The sequence below is a fragment of the Talpa europaea genome (assembly GCF_964194135.1).
Source record: "Talpa europaea genome assembly, chromosome: 4".
NCBI lineage: Eukaryota > Metazoa > Chordata > Mammalia > Eulipotyphla > Talpidae > Talpa > Talpa europaea.
In genome coordinates this window covers 113855537-113881922 of record NC_140070.1, presented here as the reverse complement: position 1 = coordinate 113881922, position 26386 = coordinate 113855537, and the positions used below count along the sequence as shown (strand labels likewise).

The window sequence follows — 26386 nt, the reverse complement described above, 5'->3', positions numbered from 1 at the left end:
ATTATGGGGAAAAAGGCTTCACTGGAGCCTAGATTGCAGAGGTGGGAGGACTTTTTGGGATGAGGGCAGGAACTTGTCCAGAGTGAGACAGGGTGGAGGCGGGTGGAGACAGAGCCTGTTTTTGAACCTGGTATCTGACTTCCCAATCCACCACCCATCTCTTTTCTATCCTCACTTCTCCAGGCCCACTCAGTGTTTGACATCTGGTTCAGTTGTAAATTCACTGCCATGGGGTACGCCAGAGACTAAGAATGTTGTCCCTTTTTCTGGAGAGCAGGGATTGGGGTTGGGAAAAGTGAGTGGTAGCACAGAAACAGAGAGCACCTGGGGCCAGATGAAGACAGTCAAGTTTAAAGGGAAAGATACACCACTGATCAGCCCTGAGACCCAACAAGATTTACAAGAGAATTTCATCTGCCTAGTAAATACAGGAGCCTTCTGCTAAGGATATTGAGCACCTAGTTTATGCCTGCATGGTGCCAAGGACTAGGTTTAGATTAGTTATTTTGATCCTGTTCAGACTCTGTGAGGTAGGTCAGGTATGCTGTTTCTAGAACACAGAAAAAGTAATTGAGGCTCAAAGAGGTGAAGTTACCTGCTCATGTTGCAAAGTTAGTAAGTGACAGAGGCTGGATTTGGTTGTGTTCTCACCATTCTGCTGCTCTACTTCTTGAAAGAGAGTGAAGGGGGGGGGGGCTGAGACTCCCCCTTCATTGGCCAGAATGAATGGGCTGAATGAGGGGGGTGAGGGGCATCTTGCACCAGATAATTATGCTCCGCTGCTGATGGCATGGACATGCATTGCAGCGGTGAGGCTCTGAAGTCAATTGTTCATCCTGGTGACCCTCTGGATCCAGTCCTTATTTTGGTAGATATAGGAATATACTCCGTAGCGGTCCTTCTTCCCACAGTCCTCGCCCCAGGATACTGTGCCCACCAGGTACCACTGGCCTCTCTCTCTATCAAGGGTCACCATGGGCCCTCCAGAGTCGCCTGCACAGGCATCCTTCCCTCCTAGAGGAACAACAACGCAGTTTATTTTTTTAATTGTCATTTTCTCATATACTTTTTTAAAAAATTATATATATTTTACATCATTGTTCATTTTTAAACAACGTTTGCTTTTTTTTCTTTTCTTTTTTTTGCTTACCTGCCCCCCCTCAGGTGTAGTCCCCCACAGAGAAATGCAGTTTAAAAGTAGCGTGTTCTCTCCCAGTCCCAAATTCAAAGTGCTTCCTTCTCCCCACATCTCATTTGTAGTTTTGTGAACAGGGCACTAGGGGGCACATTAGACCTTTTGACCCAAAGTTGGGCTCTGAGCAGTTGGAGGTCAGGCCTCCTTGGAACTCAATGATTTTAGAAAGTTCAGGATCATGACTTTCTGTTTCATACGGAAAAAGTTTGGCTTGGGGAAGGAAATGATGGAAATTCCTAAGCTGCTGCTCTCTGGCACTGTGTCCAGTTGAATCCTGCTTCTCATGAGCTCCCTTTCCTCCTGCTCCACTCTTCAGCCTACCAGCATTAGAGGTCTCCTACCATTCCATTGCAGGGCTCAGCACCACTCCCTGGGTGTGATGCCCTGTTGTGTGCCAGCTTTTTGCCTTACCTTCCTTCTCCCCGGCACAGATCATGTCCTTTGTCACTTTCTTTTTCAATGCTGCATACGCTGCTTGGCAGGTGTGGTGGTCAACAATCGGGATTTCAATCTGGAACCCAAAGCCATTATTGGTCCCCACTCCCAACCGAAGCTTCCTTGTTTTTCTGGCACCCTTAGACCTAACTTCTCCCTACACTTTCCCTGGATGAGCCTGGGTGAGCCTGGGTCTGCCTTAGATCTGATCTCAGAAACTGCCCTATGGTGCAAGTGAAAGAACAATGAATGGTGGATCAGGAGACACTTATTCTGGTACAATCTGTCTTGACCTTGCTGTGTGACCCTGGAAAAGGCATTTGCCCTCTCTGGGCCTCAGTTCTCTCATCTATAAAATGGAGATAATAATATTTTCCTGACTCATGCATTGCTTCTAGTATGGCAATGTATGTAAAACCTACATCAGTCTTTGTTCCTCCCACCCCTCTAGTTGTGGGACTTGGGACATGAGGCTTAATCTGTGTTTTTTGGACTTCTGAGACTCTGTCTCTGAGACACCTTTCTTCATCTGAGTCATAGAAAGAGGAGATGATGAGCAGATGCTTCATAAACTACAAACCCTCTGGGGCCACTATCCTCCCTGCCTTTATGCTGTTTAAGTCTCTCTTCCTCTGGGAAGTCCGTCTGAGCCCCTAAAACAAGGTTGGGTTCCCTGTTATTTGTTCTGGAGTGTCTGTACTTCTTCTTCATTACTTTTATCACATTGGTAACTACTTTCTATCTCGCTCACTTGCCTGTAAGTCCAAGGAACCCAGGAAACAGATTTTTCCCTTTGTGTCTCAGCATCCTTAGCAGGTAGTACAGTGTCTGGTATATAAGAGACTCCAAATAAACCCCTGGGAGCTAATGATTGTTGCAAACTTAAAATTTTAAAGTACAGTTTGTTAAAGGACTCAGACACTAGCTGTGGCTTATAGACATGAGAGACATGAGACATAGACATGAGAGACAGAGCAGGCAGCTCCTGCTACCTATCCAGTGTCGCCCTCACTGCAGTTTGATACAACATGGTGGTCTTGAGAGGCAAAATGGCTACTCTCAGGTTGCCCGGCGAGTTAGTAGGAGCCAGGACTTGGAGTCACGGCCCTTACTCCTGTTTCAGTGTTCTCAAATGATGTGAATATGGACTTCTGAATGCAACAATTAAGTTCAGTGAGGCCTCTGCTTTGGCCCATACCTGCTGTTGGGCGGCCCATACCTACTGTAGGGTGTCCAAACCTACTGTTTTCTGGAAGGTTTTCTTTAAGCTGAGCATTTAATAAGGTCTAGAAGCTTAGAATGATGTTTACAGACTAGCGCTCCTGCCATGTAAAATAGACCGAGCTTGTTGGGATTCAAGGTCATAGTGAGCCTTGGAGGTGAGTATGTCCCTGCATCTCTATCCCCACCCTGTTTCCAGTCTTCCAACCCCCTAAAGAGCAACATGAAGCAGGAAGGTCTGATACAGGGCAGAGGTGTGAGGTAAAAACTGAACTTTACCTCCATCAGTGTCTCTGGGAACTTCTGTAAGAACTGCTTCCCCCAGCCGCTGACGATGACCATGGCCCCTGGGAGAGAGAAGACACAGTGAGAGCTGGGAAGGTGGGTGTTTCAGAGGTTTGCATCTTGTAGCCCATCATCCTTTGCCTATGGAGGAAGGACCAAAATTGGCCCCAAAGGAAAATGCAGCTGGCAGGAAAAAAGACTTGGATGGGAGGTTACCAGCAGCAGAGGTTTGGGTATTTGTTCCTATGACTTCAGCTGGCTTATTTTTTCAGTTGCCTTTTCTCTCCCAACTAGCATGGAGCTCAAGCTCCCCCAGGGCTGTGATCTCATGTACTGTTCACTGCTATATCCCCACGCCTATGACAGTGCTAGCACTTAGGAGGTGCTCAATCAATAATTGTGAATAAATAAAAATTATGAATAAATAAAAAAATAAATAAAAAGTGAAAAAATAAAAAGCTTTTCCCACAGTAAGCTGTACCACCTTTAGCAACCCCTCTTTCCTCCCCTTTGAGGGGTCTCAGTCTCCTTTCCATAAAATAAAGAGGCTCAGCTTGTTAGCCTCCAAAACCCTTCTGATCACTGCTGTTCTAGAAGTCTGTGAAATCAATAGCTCTTAAGGTGATGTAAAATGGGTCCTGCACTGATAGAGTAATTATTTCTTTTTTTTTGAAGATTTATTTATCTATGCATACAAGAGCTGGGGTACAGACCAGAGATGGGGGGGTGTGAGAGGATTCACCAGAGACAGAGTGGGGAACAGAACAGGCAGACTGACTGAAATACACTGCTGAGGGGAGCAGCGGGTGACAGGAGAGGTCTGCAAGCCATGTGGGTTGCTCCCTGGCTGGAAACTAGTGTTGCAGAAGCTGTGAATTGCTTCATAGTGCTGTGCTTAACCCTTTGTGCCACCAGGGAGGCCCTTCTACACCCTGCTGTGATGCTTCAGATAAGACGGATAACCCACTTTGTCAGGGTTCCTGAAAATAGGGGCACTTCCAAGAAGGTTTGCTCGTGCTGTTGACATTCAATAGCAGTGGTTTCTCCCTCAGTGTAGCCAGCTGTTCCCAACTCTGGTTTTCAGTACCATCAGCCTCCGGTGCAAAAGTTTGAGTTCCTGCTCTCCAGTGCCCATTTCTAAGGTCCTAGGTTCTAACTCCAACCTTTTCCCTTTGTTGCCCCAGTCCTTGAAGTGGTGGTTTCTTCCTGTGAGTATATTTCTACCAGCTCAGCCTTTCCCTCCTCCAGTCCCTCAATACCCAATATTAATTCTCTCTGTTAAAAAACTAGGCTGGTTCCTGTTTTCCTATTTGGACCCTGAGATATTAGAGTACTTGCAGTAATTGACCAGTCCTGCTGTTTACACTGTTCGTCCACCACTTATGTTGCTGCAGAAACTGTTATGACTTAACTGTTTGGGGGCAGGGGACAGCTGACACTGACACTGCCAACTGGCTTAGCTGGCACTAGAGCCTCTCCAGCACTGTGGAGGCACCAGCTGCTCAGCAGAAGCAGGAAGGGGGTGGGGAGGGGTACCTTCTTGTGGGGGCCCTTCAGGCAGACAGATGGGCATCACGAAGTCATTCAGCTTTGGGCTCTCCAACAGCTCCACTAGAGCCACGTCATTCTCAAATGTGTTGGGGTCATACAGCGGATGGAGGAAGATATGTTTGACCTGGAGGTGCTGTTCAGTTTCATCTGACCGGCGCCTCCAATGCTTGCCTTGAAAAGAAGAAGGCATGTGAGTCATGGGGATGATGGAGGCCTGTAGGATGAAGTTATCCCTTGTTTCCTGTTAGCCCCTGTCCCATCCAGTCCAAATTTCCAGCCTTACCCTCTTTCCTGCCCTTCACCCGCCTCTCCCAGTCATCCTGTTACAGAAGGGAGATACTGGGAACTAGGGGTGGAACGAGCAGATTACATCATATGAAAGGCAGGCAAGCCTGTGTTCTTGCTTCTGTGGCCCGACTTGCACCCTGGTACTGCTGGGAAGGACACTAGAAGGAGACATGTGGAGGAGAGACATGTAGAGATACTGGAAAGAGATGTGGGAAGACTGTCTGTGGCAGAGACAATGGCAGTTGTTGTCTTGATTTGAACTTCGATTTTGCTCTTTTGTTCCAGACCTGCCTTACCCCTTTCTTGTGGTTTCTTGCCAGAAGGTGCTTTATGGTGACCTAGTTTGCTTGGCTATTTGCCCATAAAGGATGGTTAAATTTGAGAGTTTTATTGGGAAACAATTATTAGGAGTATCATTTCTTCTCCTCCCTCTCTATCCACATCAATTCTGTTAAAGAGCTTTCACACTAAGTGTATGCTCCCTTTACTTTTTGTGTGGCAGATTGAAGACCTTATTTAGAGCATGCACCCCTTAATAGTTTTGGGTTCCTGGGTGCCTGCAGGCATGTGCTAACAATGCCCCCTTCTTGGTCTTCCCCACATGTTCTTGTGGGCTGCCATCTTTGGCTTTCATTATGAGTTGATGCCATTGCCTTATAATACTCACTCTGTTGCCCATTGCCAATTGTTCAAACCATACAGTCACCCTTCAGTGTCTAAGCCATGTGTTCCCTCCTCCATGGAACTGAGTCCTAGGGCAAGTTAAGGATAATTAGGCAGCCTTAAGGGCAGTGCAGGGACTTGAGGAGAGTTAAGGAAGGCTCCAGAGATAAGGGCAACAAATTCCAAAAGGGGCTAATCAAACACCCCAGGTCTAAGGTCAAGATAAGGTCTGGGACACAGAGACTTAGTCCTGGGCACAGAGACATTTAGGCAGTGAGTGAGACCACCTAGAACTAACCAATCACAGAGAGACTGGTGAAGCTTTAGAATAATCAGGGAAAGAAGGTATAAATACCCTGAGACACAACTCCACTTCGGCTTCCTTGGCCCTCCCTGGCCTGGTTCCATGGCCTGGGAGTCCCACTTTATTTCTGCTCCTTTTCTCCTTAATAAACTTTTTCTTTCTCTAAACAAACCTGCCTCTTCTCACTTGCTTGCCTGAGCGGCTGTGAAATTCCTGCTGCAGCTTCATGAGACGCCAACCTGTGGTGGTCTAGTGGCTGGGACTCAGTGCTGCCCCTGCAGCCTGGGATCCATTCCTGGCTGGGAGACTAGGCCTAAAGACCTGCAATTTTGGTATGAAAATCCCTCTGATTCTTGCGTTAGATTCTTCAATTAGAAATCTTTTCCTCACGAGCTACCATGGCACTGTATCAGTCCCTCTCCCACAGAACTCACTCCTTCCTGCCTTGTATCAGAGGTCTGTGTGATTTCATCCCAGGTGCCTTGCCCTGAGTATTGAGGGAGTGGGGGATACACCCCATTTCCACAATGACAATGGCTTCAGGTATCAGCTTGCCCCTCACTCACCCATGATGATTTTGAAGTCAGAAGGACGGAGAAGGTCTGAGTCGAGTAAGGTTGGGTCCTCGGGATCGAGAGACTGGTGGAGGCAATGAGCTGCAGTCACAATCCAGTTGGAGCCTGAGGACAGAAAGAGACACACTGCTGGCACTGCCTATCCTGCCTCCCACTGTCTCCAGCTGAGGCCTTCAGACTACTCCAGGGCACGCCCTTCTATTGCATTTCACCCCTAGGGCAGACATTCCTATGATCCTGCTCTTAAGAGGATCCCTTAACTCAGTGACTTCATCTGTCTCTTCTAGCCCAGGTTAAAAATGAATATATTTTTTAACATCTTAAGTAGAGTTTTTCCAAACCAGGGTTGGTGAGCTCCCCACAGGCCAAGGTGGGGTCTTGGCTTACTGACTGCCCTTCAGGTGTTTTGACTCAAGGTGTGATCCCTGGAATAATGGCATCAACCTCCCCTGGGAGCTTAGAAATGCAGACATTCAGGTCCCATCTCTGATTTACTGAATCAGAATCTGCATCCAATAGGAAAACCTTGGGATTTTAGCAAGACCCTCAAGTAATTCCCAGGCACATTAACATTTGAAAAGCACTGATCTAGACAGGTCCTTCTCCACTGTGGGTGCACATCCCCACCACTGAGGAAGATAAAAAGAAAACCAACGTCTGAGTCTAAAGCCTGACCAAGTAAGTCACAGGCGCAGGTCCCCCCCAACACACACACACACACACACACACACACACACACACACACACACACACGACTACATTTCAAAAGGTCCCCAAATGAGTCTACTGCCACCACTGCTCTGATCATTTTGTAGATGTGGATCCCAAGGTCCAGGGAAAAGCAAGGATGTCTATATTCACTCAGCAGATTTTGGAGGCGCCATAGAAGATGACCCTTTATCTCTGTTTGTAGGAATATATCAATGAATTCCTCGAGGAGGGGGTCTAAGGCCAAGCTGCCATTTCACATTTCCTGGAGCAAGCAGATCACAGCCCTTCCTAGGCCCTGCCAATTTCCCATGGGATCCCCGGTGGATCTGCTCCTACCTGACTCTACTCTGGAGGAGGTGAGTCAGGAAAGCGAGCCCGGCAGCTCAGGAGTTGCCCTGGCATGGGCGGACATACCCAAGTCTCCTTCCTCTGTGATGGGATCAGATCAAGAACTGGCCAGAACTCTAGATTGCTATGAATTTTTCTTGTGATGTCAGACCTGGGATGGTCTTCCATCACCCTGACCAAACTAAGGCAGGATTAGCCCCTAGTCATCCTGTAACAGGGTGGTCCCCAGGAAAGGGGGAGGTTCCAGGCTTCCTGCCCCACCCAAAGGAGGGTAGAGTTGAGAGGGGAGAGAAGAGACTGTAGAGAAGACTAAGGAAGGAAGCAGGATGGAGAACAAGAAGGAGACCTGGAGGAGGCACATGGAGCAGAGAGACACATGAAGAAACTGCACTTGCCTTTTGGTCATGGACTGCCAATTTCCCATGGGATCCCTGGTGGATTTGCTCCCACCTGACTATACTCTGGAGGTGAGTCAGGTGAGCGAGACAATTGGTGGGTGGGTGAGAGACCCGTGGGGAGGTGACAATGATGGTTTTTGTCTTGATTTTTATTTTGCTCTTTTCCCTCCAAACTTGTCTGGGTGTTTCTGACACTTTTCTGGAAGCTGCTTTAGACTTGGGGCAGGCTTTGAGGCCTTGTTTTGGGCCAATTCTGCTTGGGTGGACTTTTACCCAGGAGGGGACAGGTAACTTTGGGTGTTTGATTTAGAAACTATATTCTTTGCCTTTCCTGTATTGTTTCCTAATTGCATTAAAGTTCCTTTCCATTAAAGTCTCATATGTATTGTGCTGATGCGGTGAATGGCAGAACCTATTTAGAGCAGGCAGGTTTGCGGGGTCTGGGCTGCCCCTCTCCCTGCCCTGCAACAATCACTTTCCCACTCACTCACCCACATGTACCCACATTCAATCTATTATAAAATTCTAACAATCCTATTTCCCAGTGCTTTGGGATCTGTTTTATTTCTCAGTCCCCAGTCCTAATTGAGAGGAAGAAGACTCCCCTCCCCACTATTGTGATAGGAGCTCCCTTTCTGAACATCTCCCAGATGTTCATCTGGTGTCCAAATTAACCCTTTTTCTTTCTGTGCTGCCCCTGGAGAGAATTTTTTAAAACATGCTTATAAACTTGCAGCCTTGTTCAGGATAAATCTGAATCCCTAAGAGTGGCATTTAAGGTGGTAGTAAGTTTCCCTTCCCTGTAACTCCTCCAGGGTAAGTTTCCTGCTTCTCTCCAGGTGTGGCACACACCTGAGTTTTGTGCCACATGCAAGTGCCTTATGTGTAATTCTTGCTCGGGGCTTTATTCTGATTTTTCCCAGTGCCAGAGACCGACTCAGTAGGTGTTTGTGGGTTGGAGAATTCAGAACACAGAGACACATGCCTCCTGGCTCCAACTAAGAATGCTTTGGACTTTACTAGTGGTGGGGACAGTGAGTCTCATGGAAGAAATCTTGGTCAGCACCAGGAAAAATGTTTCATTTGCTCCTGACCCCTGGGTCCCCACCACTGCCAGTTTCTCCTTACCTAGAAGGGAGCCCCCGCAGAAGGGAAGACCATTCAGGTGAGACAGCATGGCAATCCAGGGGGTGGTGCCTCTCTGGACCGGACGTCCATTGAAGATCCTGGCCATCAGTGTCCGGGAGATCTTGGGGAGACCACACACTGCAATCAAGGGAGGGAAATAGAGATCACAATCTGGGCTCCATCTTTTGGCAGAGCTCCTATCTTATCACCCTCTGTTAGGAACAACTGCTATTTTCAATCTTCAAGCACCCATTGCGAGTTTCAGAAGCTGCATCCCAATTTTCGCTGAGCTCCCCTATTCCCTTTATTAGTCCTTATAGCTTCTAAGTTCTAGGGTGTTGGAATAAGACCCAGACTTGACTGAAGAAGGCGTCTCACCCCCAAGAATTGCTCAGAGATGGGACTGTAACCCTGACCACACTGACAAAAGACTGAATTGACAGTTTTGCTAAACTTATTAGAAAAAAAAGAAGGCCTTTCTTGTCTGGGCTTGATAAGCTGCTGGCCATAAACTCAGATCTGCTAGTGATCACCTCCTGGAGACTGTGCAGGGAGTGATGTTATCAACAGAGAAAAGTGGAGCTAGAAGATAAGTGAAGCCAGAGAAACTACCTCGATCTTTGAGCCCCTTGATTTAACCACACCTCAGCCTTTTGGTGTGGAATTCTCAGCTACGTGAACTTACCGTTTCTCTCCCTGCCTCCCCATCCCTCTCTTCCTTCAGTGGTTTATGTTGGGTTTCCATCACTTAAAAGAAAAGAATCTTGACCAACAAATATCTTTTAGGCTCCATCCACAGGGCTCTCTTCTCAGAAAAACCCTTCCTCAGGGTCTTGGGGGTTGAAGGTTCCACAAAAAATATGTGTCTGTTTCATACTCTGTTTCCAGTGATTTAGATTCATAGACGCAGACACACAAAGCTTGGGAACTGAATGGCCCTTGGGAACACTGTAGGCTGTGCCTTTCGTCATAGAGCTAAAGCAGCTGAGGCCTAGAAAAGGGACTTGACTTGACAAAAGTTAATTTATGAGTTAGTGGCAAGACTAGGTGTCCAGCTTCCAACTCTGGGCTCCTCCCCTGGCCAGCACTACTCACTGACCTCCATGACTTCTCAGGGTACTCGCAGTCCGAGCCCCTATATCCCAGCAGTCACTGCCTGTCTTGCCGCTGTCACCAGCCCACTGGGCACCCTGGGGAAAGTCATAGGTGACTGCACAGGTACCTGATGGTCCCTCGTAGTCGTCATTCTGTGCGCTCTCAGCCGGCTGCCCTCACACCCAGCAGATCCTCAGAGGCCACTGGGTGGGGACACCCTGACCAGCCTCCTTTCCATCTGCTCTCGCTGAAAACTATCTTCTCTTCAGAACCCACTCTGGGATCTGGATCGCCTCACTCACCTGGGGGCCTGACTTCCTATTCTGGCCCCTCCCCTGTTATCTTCTATCTGTCCTTCGCCTATGCCTCCAAGTTATGGTCCAGGCTTTTCTTCCTAAAATCAAACTTCCACTTTCCCTGCTTCCATTTATTCCACAGTCTCTTCCTCTCTTCCCTTCCATAGTCTAACTTCTGGGAAAAGAAGCTGATACTTAGTCTCCACATCTTTTCATCTTCCCTTCTTTGAAAAAAGAAAGTTTTTCTGAAGAGACTTGGACATCAAGTGACCCTTGGAATATTCTGGATACCCACGACCACAAGCGGAGACACAATGACTCTGGGCCTCAGTGGAACATCAGCATAGTATGGAATGTGGAGTCAGACATGAAGCTGGGACATCTACTGGTGATATGAGGCTCGACACAACTTTGACTTTTGAAGAGCAAAGCAGAAAACAGTCTGGAAATACAGATTTTCATTGAAAAGTCAACCTTTGTGGTAATAATGAGAGATGTGAAGATTTCAAGGAAGTAAACCCCAGAGATATAAACATATAATTCAGACTATAAGTCACAGAGAAGTAGATTTGTTAGGGTGGTTTCCCCCACAGGAAAGAGATAAAAATGTAGGTGAAACCTGGGAAGAGAGAGAGAGAGACAGACAGACAGACAGACAGACACTGGTGAAAGATAGGGAAGGGCTAGGGACTTTAAATACAAGCAGAGTGACTGCTGCCTGGATTGTGTCTCAGAGTCCACAGCAGAGTCTGGGTCCCTGTCCGAGAGATCGAAGAGCCTCCTGGGCTTCTGAAGTCCTTATTTTCCTATGTTTCTGATCTCTCATTTTTGTCTCTTTCTCAGAGTTTCTCTGTTCTCCTTGCCGTCCACACTTTTCTTCTCTGCAAACTCCCAGCAGAGCTCACTGTCTCCTCCCAGGCCACCAAACCACCTACACCCTGATCAATTTGCCATCAGTGTTTCTAATCTGCCTTCTCTGAAGTAGTCCTTCCTTGCTTATTCCTTCCTTCCATCTTTAGCTGGATTACTCAGACTCTTCAAGCACAGCAAAACCAGGCCCTGGTCTCTGCCCTTTACCAACCTTCTCCCCTTCATCATTCCAGATGTCTGTTAATGCCTGCATAGACCCCATTCTGGTTGCCTCCCTTCCTTCAACCCCCATATTGAATCAGTCACTAAGCTGGGAAGGCAAAAAACAAGAACAAACACCAGGAGAAGCAGAGGGTGCCTCCTCTGTTCCATGTTACATCGAGCTCTCCATGCAACACTGTGCCTTCCACTGCTCAGTGTGGCTTACTTAGTATGCCACAACATACTATCTGGAGGAAAGTGAAAATCTGAAAACACATGACAATGCTTGAAACCAGCTACATAGACAGTATAAAGCACAAAATGCTTCTGTTAGTTCTCAATCATGTAAATAAATGATGCTTTCCTTAGGTTACAAGCCAAAAGCAAAGACACACCATGAGTGCCTCCCACAGAGAGCCTTCGTTAACATATTTTGCAGTGCCTGCACCATTGTACATGATGTGATACCCCAAGCCCTGCCCATTACACTATTTAATCACCCCCATATCTGCACTGTCATAACCTAAATTAGGTGGGTTTTTACCATCTCTCTCCAGAATGGGTGCAGAGCAGCTTCCTAAATGCTTTCCCAAGCTCAGTCACCCTGTCCTCCACTTTTTACAGACTTGTTGATTCAGAACTTCCCATGTGGGTGACCCAGGAATCTGCATGTCTAATAAGCACCAGAGGTGAGTTTGATATATCCCCAAATTAGAGAATCACTGGTTACAGGGCAGACTGCAAACAGAAAATGACTTCTAAGACACGGTTCTCTCCCTCAATTCTCACTGCCCCCACTCCAGTCACCAGGGGCTTCCCTGCTTTGGTCTTTGCCGGCTCTGAATCTTCCTCTCATTTCTCAGTGCATTCTTCAGAACCTCTCTGGAAACTACGCAGATCTCTTTCAGGGGTCTGCATCCCTCCCTCCTATAAATTTGCACGATACTGTAATTTCTATTCCTCATTGACGTTTAACTCCTTTTGCTTGGATAAGACCTGGATGCACATGGCCTTGCCTTGCGTTGTAGTTTGAACTCCTTAAAGTCAAGGACTTAAATGGTGGCACTTCAGTGTAGGAATATGCAGTTCTAAGTGGAAACATGTCCATAAACAACTCCATGCCTCATCACCTTGGATGATATCCAGATGATGAAGTTGTACTGTAAGGGAGATTTTGACTTTTTTTTTAAATTTTATTTTTTATTTATACAATAGCTGGGGTACAGGCCAAAGGCGCAGGAAGGTGAGAGGACCCACCAGAGACAGAGTGGGGAGCAGAACAGGCAGGTGGACGGAAAGCACTGCTGAGGGGAGCAGAGGGCAAGACAGGAGAGATCTGCCACGCCATGTAGGATTCTCCCTGGCTGGCCGAGAACTGAACCCGTGCTGCAGAGGCTGCAGACAGCTTCACAGTGCTGTGCTTAACCTGCTGTGCCACCGGGGAGGCCCGAGAGATTTTGACTTTATCTCGCTTCGAAACATCAAAATATACAAACAGCAATAACCAAACCCACATGAAGGCTATTGATTATCCATAGAGGGTTTATTTCCACTTTATACCCCTGATAATAGAAACAGAGTGCAGAGGCACTTTACAGAGTAGTGAAGCTTGTGATATAAAATATACAAAATACAGCATCCTCTATATGCACCATTCACTGACATAGGAGTGTACTTTGATGAGCCAATTGGAAAAGTGGGCACTTCCTAATCGTTCCTTCAGAATCTGTCGGAGGGGCTTCTCCGACTGCCTTTCTATAATAGAATCCCCAGGAGCTAGAGCTCCAAGGAGAAGGAGGATGCTCAGCCCTGGGGAAGGCCAGGGAGAGGTTGCTGGCAGTGGAAGTAGTGAGCGCTGGAGTAGGAAGGACTCTGAAGGGGTATAATGCCTTTCTTTTACATATGGGAGACTGAAGTCCAGAAAGGGAAAGTGACTTGTCAAGGGTTATGCAGCCAGTAGGGGGCAGAGTTTGGACCAGCTCTCAGGACTTTGAGCTCTTTGTCTCTTCATTGATTTCATGACTGAGTCTCTGCTTCCTTTGACTCTGGCTTCAAGAAATTGGTGGGGTGGATCCTTCTGAACACCCATGCTGTGTGGGTTCTCTGCAGACATGCCGGGCAGCCTGCAGGATTAGTTACTCCTAATGTCCTAAGTTTATTCTTCTTCCATTTTCTGCCCAGAAGCGCGGTGCATTCCAGTGTGGGCCTACTGCAAGCAGTTCTGTGGAGTCGCCACATCTGGAGCTGGGGCTCAGGTAGCCTTTCCAGATTATATGTTTCAAGGCTTTGAGCTCACTTGGAGAGGCAGGTTGTCAGCTGCCTGTGTTGTCAGCTGCTATTCAACAGTGACATGTGAACCCAAGTGACATGTTCTAAGTTGACAGTAGGAATTTAAAGGGGTTGGGGAGCCTCCCACTGCTATACTCTTCCCGTTTCCCCAGCGTTCTCTTTGTCCTTTGGACTTCCTTTAATAGAGAATGTAAGGAATAAGCTCCAAGAAGATTTTGGGAGAGAAACATCACGATAAGACTTTTACACTAGGAGAGAGGGGCTTCTGGGTATGATCTCTGTCTCCTGAAACATGAGTGCTTTTCTCCTAGAAGGCCTGCACTTATCTGGGCCCAGAGGGCAGAGCTGGGAAAATAAGTGGAGTTAGAATCCAGCTCAATGCGAGGAAATACTTTCTAATAATTAGGTCCAAGTTCAGCTGTACCAACAGGGGTAACCATTGGGAGTGATAAGTGAATGGAGTGAAGCAAGGCCATGGGGGGAGCATGGCAGACAGGACCTACCATTGGCCAGGAGGTCTAGCTTCCTCATTGTACTGTTGGGAACAGTGAGGCCATGAGAGGAGAAAGAATGTACAGGGCCCTGGGCCAGTTTCTTCTTGAGACCCTTTTCCCTTTACCACACAACTGCCTCTCAGGGTCCCGGGGGGCTGTCTCTGGCAGATGGGAGCAGTGTGTTCCATTCCTTTGGGCCTGGTGGGTAACATGGAGTGTGCTGTTGGAAGTGTGTGGTGCAGCCTGACAGGCTGGGGCAGGGCAGGCAGGCCTTGAGAAAGTCTGTCAGTTCACCGTTCGACCTGGAGCTCCCCGAGACCTTGTGGGGAGCCCATCTGCTCCCACACCCAGTCCACATAGTTGGAGACCTTCGTGTATACCCCATAGACCTGCTTGCTGCCACATTCTTCAGGCCCCCCCCAAGACACCAAGCCTTGGGCTACCCAGCGCTGGCTCAAGTCATCGAGGATGACAAAGGCCCCACCACTATCTCCAAGGCACGTGTCCTTGCCACCCTCGTAGTACCCAGCGCAGAACATGTTCTCTGTGACACTGTAGTTGCCCGAGCGGGACTCATAGCTGGTTTTGCACTCTGCGTGGGGCACCACTGGTAACTTGACGTACTGTAGGATGTCTGACAAGGTCCGCGTGCCACTGCTGATTATCTCGTCCACCGTTACGTTGGGATTGGAGATGCCCCAGCCAGCCACCAGGCCCAGCATGTGGGGCGCTGGGCCTTCCAGCTCAGGGATCGGCAGGCACACAGGCATGACGTGAGACCCCAGGGGCACGGGCTCCCGCAGTTGCACCAGCGCTATGTCGTTGTTGTAGTTCTGGATGTTGAAGTCAGGGTGGAGAACAATTCGTGCCGCTGAACTGTTGACAGCTCCTGATTTGTCCCGCACATCATGCAGGCCCAGGTAGACAGTGACGTGCTCCCTGGAGACCGGTGTCACGGTGTTGTCTCTGCGCTGGGAGCGCAGCACATGGGCTGCTGTGAGAATCCAGGACTCGGAGAGCAAGGCTCCACTTCCAAACCACTTGTCGTTTGGCACCCTCGAGGTGTCTTCCACCACTATCAGGGCCTGCCATGGGAAGAGGCCAGGCTCTGCATTCCGGCCCCCGATGATCCGCTTGACCAGGTTTGGTAGGGAGCGGGAGGGCTGACCACACACTGCAAGGGGCGGGGACAAAAGACAGAGATTGGTCAGCTCAGCCATGTGAAAAGACACATCAAGAGAAATTCAACATCTCACCCACTGTAGATTATGCCACCATAAGACCCTACTCTGCCTAGGCCTTGCTGACCTGTGAGAGCTTTGTGCAGGTCTTTGTTGCCCCATGTCCTTTTAGTCACCATTCTATAGCTGGGGACCTCTGCAGGACAGACCATGCTGTTCTCGGCCTTGTACCATCCTACCATCCCAGACCATTTCCAGCCAAGATCACTTTGATTTGGACCATCTTTAGGCCAAGACTCCCTCTAGCAGTGGCCATGTCTCCTCCTTCTTCCCTTGAAAGCCATCTCATATCCCAGAAGTGGTCCATGCTACAGGCACTAAGAAAACTTTTGAAGGCCATAGATCATGGGCTTTGAGAGAATGAGGGAACCTAAAAGGCTGTCTAGCAGGTCATAGCTAAACTGAACTGTGAACCAAGATGTCTGAGACCTTGACCTGACTTTTCTTTCCTATTTCTTCTATGACTGTGAGTGAGTTCATTTCTTTCTCTGGATTTCAATTTTTGATCTACTAAATGAAGCAGCTGGTATTGAGAATGATGTTGAAGGATCCTTGAAATTCCAAATTCCTACTATTTTCATTTCATTTGCCCTAGTCACCTTCATTTATAGGTGAGTAAAACATTAACAGATTAGACTAAGAGAGGTTAAACAACTAGGCCAAGTAAACATGGCAATTAAACATCAGCTTTAAGTAGATTCTGACATCAATAACCTGTCATTCCACAAGTGACATCCCACAAGGTCCTTATAATGACCATCACTACGTGGTAGCTAACCTTTTATTCTTCCACCTAAAGGAATAGATGCCCAGACTATCCAATGTCATAAAAAGGTGGCATAATCTACCAGCAATGATGCATGGGCTCTGCCTTGAGCCACCCATCATTGCACCCAGGAGTCCTGTATACCTTCAGGGGAAGAAGAAAGGTCTGAGCAAACTTCGTTCCACCGAGTGGTACCCCGAGCATGCACATGCACCACCAGCCTCCTGGAGCCAAATCCTCTGGCCCAGGAGCAGAGGGTCTTCAGTACCTGCCCCTGCTGGCTAAAAACAAGCTCACACATGACCTTCCCAGGCAGGGTTCTTAGACCAGGGAGGTAAGCCTGGTGTGAGCATGGGCCTTCCCTTGATTACAATGGCCAGGCTATACTCCTTGGCTCCGAGAAGCTTTCAGTAATCCTCTAGACCAAGGAGCATTTGAGTTTTTGGGCAACTTTGGGAGGATAGGATTTCAGCAACCTCATGCTTTTCAGAGGCTCTTCTTTTTGATGCCACATGCTTCTTTTTTGATTCTGAGGCACCCTGTCATTTATACCAGGCCAGACTTGAGCTGGCCTTTGCTAACGCTCTGTGACCTGGCCTTTCATATTCAAAGGACAGACTTCAAGTTTTAAGTAACCAGTGACATCTCAAGGCAGGTGTGTGTGACTGTTTAACAACTTATTTCATACAGAAATGCCCTCATGGGGGACATTTCTGTGATAGAATCTATGATCACAACAAAGCCAGCATTGAACTGTGCCTTTCTCCAACCAAGATGCCAGCTCTCAGGATGTCCGAGATGGGGAAGCTTGTACAACAGCTAATTTACAGATGGGAAAACCAAGGGTCAGAGAAGGCAAGTGAGTTTCTGAAAGTCATTGGTAACAGAGCCAGAGGTGGAGCCTGTTTCTTCTGACTCCAGCTTCCTTTTCTCTACTGAAGTTTATTTTTCTTCTTGAAATGCTCTTGTCCTTTTAAGAAGTTGAATGATGCAACAAGTCTTTGAGAGAGCTCATTGAAATGGAACCATTCTTTTTGCCTACTACCATTCTTATCTGGTCTTTCTTGGCACAAAAGAATCTTCTCAAAATACCAGAACCTCAGCTGCACTGAAGTTGGATTTGGACTCCAGAAGAGTCCAAATGAGCAAAGGCCCTTAAAACAAAATTTGATATCTGGAAGTCTGGGTTCATGAGAGAGGCATGCAACAAAATCAGAGTCAAGAATGGCTCGGCATAGCTTGTGTTGACAGGAATTCTTGGTTTCCCCTCCCAGCTCTGCCCCTAATTTCCTCTGGTTGTCCTTGGACAAATCATTACACTTCATTGATCCTTGGGTTCCTTATGTGTAAAATAAGGGGATAAATAATATTTTCTTCCCCGGTTTCTGGAAAGGTAGACATTGTGTTGCTACATGAAATGTCTTTCTCCATTCTGGGTTTAATCTCAGAGCTTTAGAGGTCAGAATTTGAAGTCTCTGGCTTGGTTTTTCCTAGCACCAGGTGTTATAAGAGTTTCATGATTCATTGTATCAGAGATGCATTGGATAAGTATAGAGTGCAGTGGTTATTAAGAGTCATAGAATGTCACAGACCACATGGTCTTGCTCCCTCATTTCTGAGGTCTGGACTCATAGCCCCAGAGAGGTGAGATTACTTACCAAAGATCAGTCAGGAAGTGGCAACATGAGGTCAAGGAGCCAGACCCCTGACTACAGCTCAGTGCATCTTTCCCTTCTAGAACATCTTCCCTTTGCAATATGAACACCCAGGATGGTACACACTTGCAGAGTGTTTTCTTTGTATTCTAGTGAAATATGGACTTGAACCTGTAGTTTGCCACAGCACCACCGTTTCCCATCTTCTCTTAGACTTCATTAATTATAGTCTGTGGCTGTGCAACCAGCAAAGCCTAATAGTGATAAAGGCATTTACAAAATGTGGATGGTTTGACCTCTCCTGGTTCTATCTCCCATGAGTCCTTTCTCAGGCATACAGTCCTCCTAAATGAAGTCTTCCTAACCAGTCTTCATCCCTCTACTCCCAGACAATCATGTGCAGTGACTTCTTTCTCTGAGATCCTGAAGCACCCGTGATGGCCAAAACTAAAACTTTATGCTAATAGTTTTTTCAGTTCTTAAAGATTAATAGTTGACAACACCATGGTCTTTCCTTTGTAATCTAACATCTAGAAGCTTAATGAGCAAATATTGAAGGCTACTAAAATGTACCATTCAAAAATATAGTATCTCAGCTTCCCTAACATTCAAATTCAGTAATATGAAGATGCTACTCAATACTTCAAATGTCTTGATGGTTTTATCTTTGACTACTATTCAATATTGGTTATAATTCTTACTTTTTTTAAAAGTAAAGTTCTATGTCATGAAGAAAATAAATTATTTTTTGTTGATTATTTGTTTGAGCATACATCGTGCATTTTGAGGGCTATCATGTTCTCACTAGTGAATTTGAATATATGTTCGCACTGTGATTGCAATGCAAATCATCTATACCTTTGATGCTAAAGTAAATGTCCACAAAATATTCCCCAAATCTGTATGCACAGTGACACTTCCTATTGCCACAAAATTCTCTCTCCATTTTAAAGTCAGGTCAGTAGGTGAGACACTTGGAGGCAGCAATCAGAAAAACTTCAACACGTTGCTCTTTAGAAGAACTTCTTACTCTGTGTTATAATTATTTCTTATTGGTCTGTCATTCATTCTCCCTTCAGAAAAGGGAGAGCTTGAGTACAAGGTGTCTAATTGATTTCCCTGGCACACAGCAGGTGCACACACATACGCTGTGTTGGGTGAAAACCTAGTGGGGAGGAGGCAGAACTGCAGAGAGAGGAGACACAGGAACTCTGAGCCAGATAAAACAGGCTGGATATCGAGGTTGGTTGGTTTAAGAAGGTGTGAGCTTAGGTGTCTCTGACCTTTGACCCCTGATGATCAATCAAAATGTCATCCCCCACCCTACTAATCCATTGGGCATTCACAGCCCAAAGGCCTTGAAAGGTAGTCCTTGAGGAAAAGGACTGGAGGGTGAGGTACCTGGCAGGCAGGTGGGCTGGCTTCTTCCCAGCACTTCATTCATCCAGACTCCTTGGGCAGAACATGCATATATACCTGGGAGAGTTAAAAATGATTGGAGAAGGAGACAATGGTTGGTTTGAGGCACGCAGAAAACAGATCTGGGTTCTTAATACTCTATTGTGGGTGATGACAAGACTGAATGGTCTCTGAAGCCACTCTCTTTGAGTCCCCTGTGGAAACTAAAGGATCTTTCTAAAATGGGAATCTGATCACGGCCTTCCCCTGCTCAAAATAACCAATGACATCCATTGCTCTTAAAAACAAACTCTACACTCTTCAGTATGGAGGTATTTTCTATTTCCCACATGGGCTGTTTCCTCCTAACTGTCCTGCTTGGGTTCCAGCTGGGGCTTCATCATCATCACTTAACAGACTGCACCTTCTCCTGGGGTCTTACAATAGCTCTTGAACACTATCACTGTTCGCTACTATTTGACAAATGAGGATTTGGAGGCTTAGAAAAATAGGGCAATTTTTTTAGTGTCACTCTGTAGCAGTGTCACTCTGTCAGCCTTCCCATCTCCCCAGGCATTCCTTCTGTGCTGGGGCTGTGAGTGTATGTTAGGATGTTGAGCTGCCACAAGGCCTAACTCTTGGAGTGAGACATGTCTCCAATTGTTTCTCCTCTCAATTCCTCCCAGGCTGTGGCCAGCAGACAGGTTGTTACAGCATCCTGACCAACCCTGAATTGGAGGGCTTGAGGCCGGAGTGGACTGGCTTAACATGGAGGGGTTCACCTGTGATGTTGTGAAGCATCTTGTAGTAGGGCTTCTGGCAGGAGTATCTGATCTCAGATTTGTATGTAGTAAGATTGTTCCTGGATGAGAAGGTGACCAGACCATGTTCCAGCTCTGGCGGTATGCCACAGTCTGCAACTGAAAGAAACAAGAGTGAGATGATGGATTACTCTTTGCACTTCTTCTGGTGCTGTTTGGTGGGTCTCTCTTGGGGGGATGTGCAGTTTTGCATGGCACAAAACCTCAGAGCGCAATGCTATAGTCTGAGAATGTGCCAGAGGGCTTGTGCAGGTACAAGTTGAGCGGTCATCAGGGACCCTGCTTTTGGGTGGCCCATCCACGAAGGTGCTACTGGGTGCAACACACCTGGCCCTGTGTCAGTTCCAGGACAGGGGCACATCTGCTGAGAGCCAAGCAGACCCAGGCTCTTCCCCAAAAGGCTTGTTCCTTAGCTTCCCCTTTTGTTGTGCAGCCTTCCTAATCTCTCTGCTCAAGCATGAAGTCCTGGTTCAATAAGAAAATTCTGGCTGATATGAAGTAAAAACTCTTTAGTTCTTCCAGACCCAACCACATGTTAAGTGAGTAAGGATAGTTAATACGCTCACACTGGAGCTTGGCATGGAAAACAAAAGCAAAAACAAACAAAAGGAAGCTGGTTCTTTCGTAAGTCCAGCCCCACCCCATTGACTGTGCAGGCAACTCCCTTGGCCACAGAAGGAAGGAGGCAGGGTCCGGGGTGAACCAGGTTTTAGTCTTTACCTGCTCATTTTTTCCAATTGTTGATGACGGGACATTGGTGCTGGCTGTAGGATAAGACCAAAGTTGCCTGTTCTTCAGAGATGGCTTTGGGGGAGTTTCCCAGTCCAGACAGGTCTAAGGGGAGTTGCCGACACTGACAGAGTCCTGCATGCATCTGCCATGAGCCAGATCAGAGACTGGGGAGCCAATTTATCAGTCTCCATTTGGGGCTTCTGTTAGGGGTAGTGTTCATCTCCAAAGAAATTCTAATGGTAAATCTAACAGCCTATGCCAGAGTTAAAGAGTCATAGAGGATTCGTAGGACTTCACCATTGGAAAGGAACCTGAATGTGAAACTGTGTTGGTCATACTGGTCATCTGCTATTTCTGCTTATCATGTAAGAACAGCAGGATGGGCTTGCAACGATGGGCTTGCAAAAATACCCCAACTCATTTTACATAAGGAAAGAAAAATCCCAATCTTCCATAAGTTGACAAGTTGTATTCAGAGTGCAGTCCCAGAACAGTGTTTACTCTCCTTGGGTGGCATCTCGTTCCTTGGACTAAACACAGCCTTGGAAGATGGGACTAAGGTGCCCGCCTCATGGCTAGAGGGACAACATTCAGAAGCCAGGGCTGCTCAGCATGTTGCAGTTCTGGATCCAAATTCGAGTTATGCTTGATTTATTAGAAAGCAACCAACCAGACACTACCAACCTGCATTTTCTATAGTTGTTCTTTGACCCCATAAATATGCCCAAAGCCCCATCCTTGGGGATACTGATTTGAGAGCCTTGCCTTCAGCCTCCTGCCAGGTGACCTCACATTCGACTGGCTCTTTTCTCAAAAACTGCTGGCATGGTTTTTGGCTTTGTGCCTTCAGTTCAACAACAGAGGTAGGCAATCTCGAATATCTTCTGTACAGAGTCTAGAGAGGAGATGTAATTAGTTTAAGATCACAGGGAATTACTGTCAGAGAACTAGACTTGACCTTAAACTCAGTGTTCTTTTAAGTAAACCAAACCAACAATTGTTAAGGGTCTGTTTTCTAGTTAAATTAGCCTATAATCATTATTAGCTGGGTCATGGCGGACACCAGCTGTCAATCTTCCAATAGTTGTAGAGAACCACATGCAAAGCCCTGGAAGAGTTTCCAGATTTTCCCTCCTCCTTGGGAAACAGAGAGGGGGATGTTTACCTCTCGGGTGGTGCTCAGAATTGTGTTTTTAACTTTAGGATTCCATATTCATCTTTTTAATTGAAAAAGAGAGTTTTCTAACTTAAAATCTGGAGAACTCCAAGCCCTTCCGGGTGGAGGAGAGGCATGGAGAATGGGAGTAAATGAGTTAGCTCTTACCAAAAGGAAGGTGAAGGCCAAGACCTGGTTCATGTTTGTCCTGACCTCCAACACCCTCTACAAATCTTTCCCATTTGTTTTGATCATCCGAAGGGAGACTCTCTCAGGAAAGCATGTGAGGGTCAGCACTAGGTAACAAGAGGTGACAATATTTATTATTTAAAGCTATAGGCAGTTTTAAATGTATTTTCCCACTAAAAGACAAAGCAGATTTTTCTTCCTTTTTAAGGAAATGCCATTGATTGGCGCAGGATCTTGGTATTGTTCTTGTCTCCTATAATTTTGGTCTGGCAGTTTATTTTGCTCTAGGTATCTGCAGACCTCGTTCCTAGCTCCAGATGAAAGAATTCCAGGCTTGGTCTCAGACATGGCCAGCAGACCAGGCTATGGAGAGTCTATTCTATGGCCAGCACTGGGGGGAGGGGATATTTTCTGGATGGAGGGTCAGCTTTCACTTCACTCTAGAAAAATAACCTTGTCTACTAATAAAACTGGCCCTACAACCAAACAGAGGAGGTGATAATTGTGGGAAACAGGTCACTGAGTGTGGGTTACGTGAGTGCACCTCTGCCCTAGTCTACAGGGAGTGGTGCACCTCTGCCCTAGTCTACAGTGCTGGCCAAACCCATGTCTTTAGGAAATTCGAGGCAATTTCCCTACTCTGGGGCTTTTGAGCAGCTCTGACTGGCACATTCCAAGATATTGTGTTCAGACCCTGCTTGATCAGGTAATCTTCCTCCTGTGTTTTAGAAATTCTCTCATCCTTCCATCTAAAGCTCCCCCAGGTCACATCCATGCTCTGGGATCACACCCTGGGCCACCATTTCTCATTGTGCTTCTCCACACCTCGACTCCATTGTCACCCAGCTGCTGTTTGCTTTCCTTCAGACACATCTCTCAACCTGCTGTCCTGTGCATGCTTTGCCACAGTTTTGGGGCCTCCTAGAGAATTGCGTGCAATTGGCTCACCCTAACATTAAGGCTCCAGGGATGCTCTCCCTCCTCAATGCTTTGTCTTCGTCCTTCCCCTGGTGAGCTGTCCTTCCCTCACGGTGCCGCTGTCTCCCTGCTGCCTCGCCCACACAGGCCCTGCGGTCCCTGCTCCTGCCACTGCCACCCTCGAGGTTTTGCTCAAACATTGCTTCTTCTTGAAAGCCTTTTCTCATTCTTCTGTGAGGGTAGCGCTGTTTCCTCGTTTCTCCTGGCTTCCTCTTTTCTCTCTCTGATGCAGGTATCTTAGGTCACCTGACATTGCAATTGTTTGTGTCCATATCAAGTTTTCTACCTAAATTATGATTCCTTTAGCCGTTATACTTGCATGCTTAGCGAAACTGATTCAACTCACTCTTGTCATTAGTGATCGCCTCATCTCCCCTCCTAAAGGCACTCCTGCCCTAGGAGGGCACCTCTGCTCCCACAGTGCTCCCTGTCCACCCTTGTGGGATGCTGCCCTCATCTAAAGGTCATTCAGCTATCAGAGTAGTCACGGTGGATTCAGTGCCCATGTTCTCCGACACGCATGTCCAGGTGTTTTCCAGGCAGAAGCTGAGATCCCCAGCATGCTGGCTGCCACCTCACAGCCCTTCCTTTATCACTATTTTTGACCCAGTGATGTCTGAGGGTACCAGAACTGAGCACTGATGCCTTCAATTGTGATACCTGGCTTTTCAAAAACTTTAATTAGTGAATTTTCAGAAATTTGTAAGCCTAAGAGGAAAGAGCCTCTGATGATGGAATGTCAACCTTGGGTTGGGTATAAGTGGAAGGGAAACTTTGTAGTGGGAGAACATGTCTATATTTCCTTAAAATCCATGCTATATGAGTTATTAATTTCACCTACTCATGGCTATTACCAAACTGGTGACAGGTAAAAATATTGAAGTCATAAAGTTACAGGCATTCTGGCCCACTTTAAAATTGAAGTATGGAGTGGAGTAGAGAGCAGGTCCACTTTGACCTGGTCAGCATAAAACCATGGGACTGTATATTAAATCTGAGTCTCTCAGACCAAAGATATTTTCCATTGAGAGCAGTACAATCCACTTAGAGTTGTTAAAAAATAAAATGCCCCATTGTCTTTTCATCATTTTCCAGAGAAAGTTTGAATGATAGGCAAACCCACAAATGGAGAATTGTTCTCATACACCCAGCAGTTTCAACTGCTTGACTGTGTCGCCTTGTGCAGCACCCATTCTAATCCACACTAAACCAGGATATGGAGAGTTGGTGGGGCAGGGAGGGGTGGAGTAGCTCTGGGGCCCCAGGCCCTTGTGGGGAGTCCATTCTTGGATGTCTGCACTGTGTGGGGTCCCGTCATTCACTCTGTCATTTGCTCTGACTTGAGTTCGCTCTCCACATCCATTTCTGTTTCTGCAACCATGGTGAAGATCAAAGAGGGATCAGGAGATACAGAGAAAGGATGCAGAGAGAGGGAGAGAGAGAAAGAAAGAAGAGAAAGAGAAAAATTAGCCAGCAAAGCAGAAACAGTCATGCAGGAAATACAGAAATCATTTCATCAGAATTGATTAGGAGGCACAGTTAAGGATACAGCCAGTGTGAAGGACAGTTTGGGTTGCAGAATTGGTACCAGCCTGAGAATTTGCACTGTCATAAATCCTAGCTATTGAGGATTATGTGTATCATTCTGGCCCTGGAAAAAGCTTTGCATCTATCTGTCCCAAATCCTCATTTTGCAGAAGCAGGACTTGTTCATATCACCACAGCAAGGTGGAGACAGGGTCAGGACATTCCAGATTTCCACTTCTCATTCCAGTGCTCATTTCATCACTGTACACACATTTTTTTGTATACTCCCAACACTTTTCCCCCATCTCTGGAGGCAGGGGAGACTCGCATCTTCTCAGCCTTGTTCAACTTCACATCTCCGCTGAGACCTAGCACATGCCTGGGATGGAGAGATGCTCATAAATATCTGCTCAGTGAACAGGCAGAGATGTCAAGTTTGTCTAGTAAGACTTTAGTTGAGACTACGATCGGAGAACTACGTCCTAATAGGGGGAAAAAAATTCCTCTTTAGTGTGGAACGATGGGGTATTCTTTTGTATGCAAACATAAGTCACACAAAATGATACCATCAAATGCTGTTACTTACTCTACCAACACATCTGTTATAATGAAAAGCACCTATGTTTCATCAAGGGAAAAAAATATTATTAGCATTTCCTACTTTCCAAAAGCATGAAAGAGAGAAGCGAAACTTTTCCTAGTGAGAAGGTTGAGTTATGGGAAGAAATAGCTTTAGTTGAGCTTTTCCTTATTTCTGGTGCTCCAAGGTATGAGATGCACATTATTAACTCAGCCCTCAGAACAATCTAGAATTCAGGACCTGAGGCCAAAATCATCTGAGCAAATTGCTTTGGGTCCCTGTATGGGTCCAGTCTGGATTTGAATATAGAACTTCCTGGCTGCCAAGCCACATCCTGCCCTCCCTCTGTCCTCCCTGAGGGCAGCCTTGCTTTGCCCTGGAGAGTGCCTCAGTAGAACTCAGTCACCACACTGCACATGAGCCCCGTGTGGGCGGAGGTGGCAGATGTGTTGGCTGGCATTTAAGTTCTTTGATGTCTGGACTGTGTCTTTTCCAGCTGAATTCCCTATAGACCTCTCTGCACAGGCATCTAGTAAAAGTTTGGGAAACTTTTTGTTCAAGTCATAAAATGCAGTCCCTCCTCCGCCCCTTCCCTCCCTGGGTTCTGACTCCAGCCACATCATCCTATAAAAGAGAAAACTGAAAAAAACAAGCATATTCTGCTCCAAATGGCCTGAGATTTGCCTCAGGGAGACCCAACTTCCCCTGAGAGTGCCTCCCATGGGACCCTGGGAGGACCTGCCTGCCTTCTAGGCACTGGCCACGGAGGAGAAGGGACCCGGACAGCACTCCACAGTTTATGTGAACTCAGGGGATGAGGGTGGCTGGGACCAACCCTACTTCTTGACTACTCACTTCTTTTGAAAGCAAATCTTCCCCCATTCTCTCTTTCCTTCCCTCTTTCTGTCGCTATGCTTCCTCTCATCACTGTTGCCACAGATAAGTTTCCTAAAATTGTGGTCCTTGTAAATCTTGCTCTAGAAATCACTGGGTGGG

General features: G+C 46.9%; 1 protein-coding gene across 1 annotated transcript in view; it reads right to left on the bottom strand.

Annotated features, from left to right (window-relative positions):
- Nucleotides 1–823: 823 nt before the first annotated feature.
- MASP1 (MBL associated serine protease 1) overlaps nt 824–26386 on the bottom strand; it is a gene marked incomplete at both ends in the record, with an annotated part of 97639 nt that continues 72076 nt past the window's right edge. Inside the window, 8 exons of the mRNA XM_084232702.1 lie at nt 824–1014; nt 1607–1706; nt 3131–3198; nt 4673–4858; nt 6509–6622; nt 9103–9240; nt 19411–19485; nt 20190–20327. Of these exons, the coding sequence (XP_084088828.1) occupies nt 824–1014; nt 1607–1706; nt 3131–3198; nt 4673–4858; nt 6509–6622; nt 9103–9240; nt 19411–19485; nt 20190–20327 (1010 nt within the window). The remainder of the gene's footprint in view (nt 1015–1606; nt 1707–3130; nt 3199–4672; nt 4859–6508; nt 6623–9102; nt 9241–19410; nt 19486–20189; nt 20328–26386) is intronic.